This window comes from Pundamilia nyererei, unplaced genomic scaffold (genome assembly GCF_000239375.1).
Source record: "Pundamilia nyererei isolate P.nyererei 1_Seehausen unplaced genomic scaffold, PunNye1.0 scaffold00247, whole genome shotgun sequence".
Lineage (NCBI taxonomy): Eukaryota > Metazoa > Chordata > Actinopteri > Cichliformes > Cichlidae > Pundamilia > Pundamilia nyererei.
The window spans coordinates 517,300-520,074 of NW_005187648.1; the positions used below are offsets into that span (position 1 = coordinate 517,300).

General features: G+C 49.0%; 1 protein-coding gene across 3 annotated transcripts in view; it reads right to left on the reverse strand.

Moving 5' to 3' along the window:
- Positions 1–161: 161 nt before the first annotated feature.
- The window catches only part of LOC102203503 (adenylate kinase 7-like), an 11,474-nt gene continuing 8,860 nt past the window's right edge, over positions 162–2,775 (reverse strand). For 2 of the 3 annotated variants that reach the window (XM_005749501.1, XM_005749499.1), the window contains 6 exons: positions 1,648–1,773; positions 1,528–1,578; positions 1,223–1,420; positions 917–1,137; positions 577–735; positions 162–486 (listed from right to left, as the gene is read on the reverse strand). In XM_005749501.1, coding sequence (XP_005749558.1) covers positions 430–486; positions 577–735; positions 917–1,137; positions 1,223–1,420; positions 1,528–1,578; positions 1,648–1,773 — 812 coding nt within the window. In that variant the 3' untranslated portion in view covers positions 162–429. The remainder of the gene's footprint in view (positions 487–576; positions 736–916; positions 1,138–1,222; positions 1,421–1,527; positions 1,579–1,647; positions 1,774–2,775) is intronic. The other variant, XM_005749500.1, reaches the window with a different exon arrangement.

Below are 2,775 nucleotides of genomic sequence, written 5' to 3' on the forward strand. Positions count from 1 at the left end.
GTACAATGAAATCGTTTGGTGTTCTGTCGCAACCAATTATGTACACTTTGGAGTCACGAGTGGCAACATGAGAGACCGACAAATTAGCCGCCATTCGTAACATTTATCCTTCCTGGAAATCTGAAGCTAAATCAAAGCAATTATGACCCGAGCGTGTCTGCTTTACAGTTTACCAAGTTTATTAAGCAAATTAACTTCCTAATTAGCTCCTGGTTTTGTGCACACTTTCATCTGCTTTTTTGTTGCTTTTAAGTAACGGCCAGCACACGAGAGCCCAAACAAACCGTGTATGAATGCAACAGGGGCAGGAGAATGGGCCACTTACAAATCACACCTAATCAAGATCCCAGCATGGAGTTGGGGACACTTGGCGTGTGACGACTGAAATGCTCTGACGAGTCTCAAAGACTCAAAGGAAATTCTCCTCGGCTAGGAAAGCTGCTCATGATCGGCTTCAAAAGGGTTGTTCTTCAGCAAGTACTCTGCCTGAAAGACAAAGAGACGTACGCCATCACGATTAACGCCACGGGGAGGAGACGCTAACGACCGGGCAATAATCTGTGGGCAGTGAAATACCAGGAAGTCCACGGGGTCCTGTGGTTGAGCTCGGCAGCATGCAGTCAGACCCTGGCTCAGCGTGGGCACTACCTGTTCCATCAGGTAGCCCCTCATGGGGCGCGACGTGGCCTCCAGCTCCTCCTCCTCCTGCTGCCTCACCTGCTCCAGCTTCTTAGTCTAATACACAGAGAATAGTTCAGCTTGTTGCCTCTTCTGGTGTGTATCCGTCATGGCCAGCAGAGTGACACCGACTGTCTGCTTGTTAAAGCAGAGCTCTTCACAGCGCACTCCTCTGCTCGTTGTTAGGAAATGTGTTTTATATGTCGTTAACAACGCCTCGTCTTTCTCCTCCACCTACCCACTCAGCCCAGCGTGCAGCCCTGGCTCTGGCCTCGTCAGCCTCCATCTGCTCCACCTCTGCTCTCTCCTGGGCTTCTCTCCTCAGCCTCTCGCCAGCCTTCCTCCTCTCCTCCTCCTTCACCTCCTGGCTGCTGGGACCGTAGTTTCTGGGCTGGCCCACCATGTCAATGACCTTCTGCATCAGAGGCAGGCAGTCTGCTTCAGCGTTGCTGCTGATCTCTGCAGACGAGGAGCACAGAGACTTTTAGCAACACTAAGAAAGATTTCCCCCTCACAAGTGATGCAGTCTCTCTTCACGGGTTACCAAACTGCAGAGGGATGATGTCATGCTCATAAAAGTAGTTGAGGACCACATCATCCTCCGACTGTTTCTCGTTGTAAGCAGCCAGCCGCCTCGAGAAGTTCTCTGGCTCGCAGTTGTGTTCCTGCACGCGGCTCTCGGGCAGGTTGAGCACTCGATCCAACAGGAAGGCCTCTGTGGCCTCCAGGCACAACACAAACTCTGTGGCCACACAAGACAACTGTTACTGATGGAGCAGGCTGCACATCTGTTACTGTTGTTGTTAAATGAGAAATAAAAGGATCTGAGTCACAGCTCCCTGCAGGTACCGGGTATAATGCTGGTTAAAGAATTCTGGGATGTTGCATCCTCTTCTTTACCTGGAGAAGAGAAGAGTGAGTGAGCAGGTGAGGCCCTGACGTGCAAGAGCCTCGGGGTGTCCGACTCACCGTCAAAGAGCTCTTTGGCTTGTTCACGTGTTTGGGGAAAGTCCTCCAACACATAACCCTGGTTTTTACACGGGTGAGTCATCAGCTCGTCCCTCATCACGTTCAACAGCAGCTCCTCCTCCAGACCTGCGGGATTCATGTTTCTATTCAACTGATGCCTCGAGGCGCGACAATAGCAAAGATCAGACAATAATACCAATCTGTGCAAATAGTCCATGTGATCATGTGACAAAACCATCCAATCCGAACACTGTTCACAGCAGCAGATCATTTCCCATAATACAGATAAATCTGTAATTACCCGATTTATCCTGCAGCATGTGCAAAAACCTGCCGAACTCACATCATGCTCACTTTGTGAGAGCTAACCATAAACTCCCAGCATGTCCCTGCAGCTGCACACACACACACATGCAGACACCTCACACACAGGTGGAGGACACACGCCAAGTCTCTGACTGAGGCACAAACACAGCACCCAGCAAAGTGCAGAGCACTCAAAGCCAATATAAAGGCTGAACTCTGTCACCGTACAGAGAAATGTTCATGTTTGATCTGCATATAATACAAGCTGCTTCAAACAGTTGCTGTCTGAGGTGCAGAAAAGTGAGCTACAGTCCTGAAGAAGCTTTTTCCCAGTCAAGTTTAAAAAAGTTAACAAACTGAATTAAATCTGACTATTTCAGAGTCTGCATAGAGCACCAAAGAAACATGGACACAGACCAAATGTCCCTCATGAATGTAGAAAACAAACACAGTCGTGTATGCAGATCTGACAGGATTGATTAGCAGCTGAAACACAACATCAGTGTTTTACAGCCACCCGGTGTCCATAACATGCTGGGCTCAGCTGAACAAACATGAAGTGATGAAGAGACGTGGTTTTGGGTCTGATCAGATGGCTTTTACATAAAGAACATAGCTCTGGTTTGCTGTCTGATCCCTCTGAGGAGGCGCAGTCACCTGCTGTATCGTACCTGGGCTGGCTGCAGAGCCATTAGCACGTCAGGTCAAAGCCAGACAATCACAGGAGCGGCAGTATTGCACGCTGACACGAGCAAACCTGTCTAAATGTTTACCAGCGTCAACTGAATGTGTTACAGTCAGAAAGAATGTCATAAATACTGA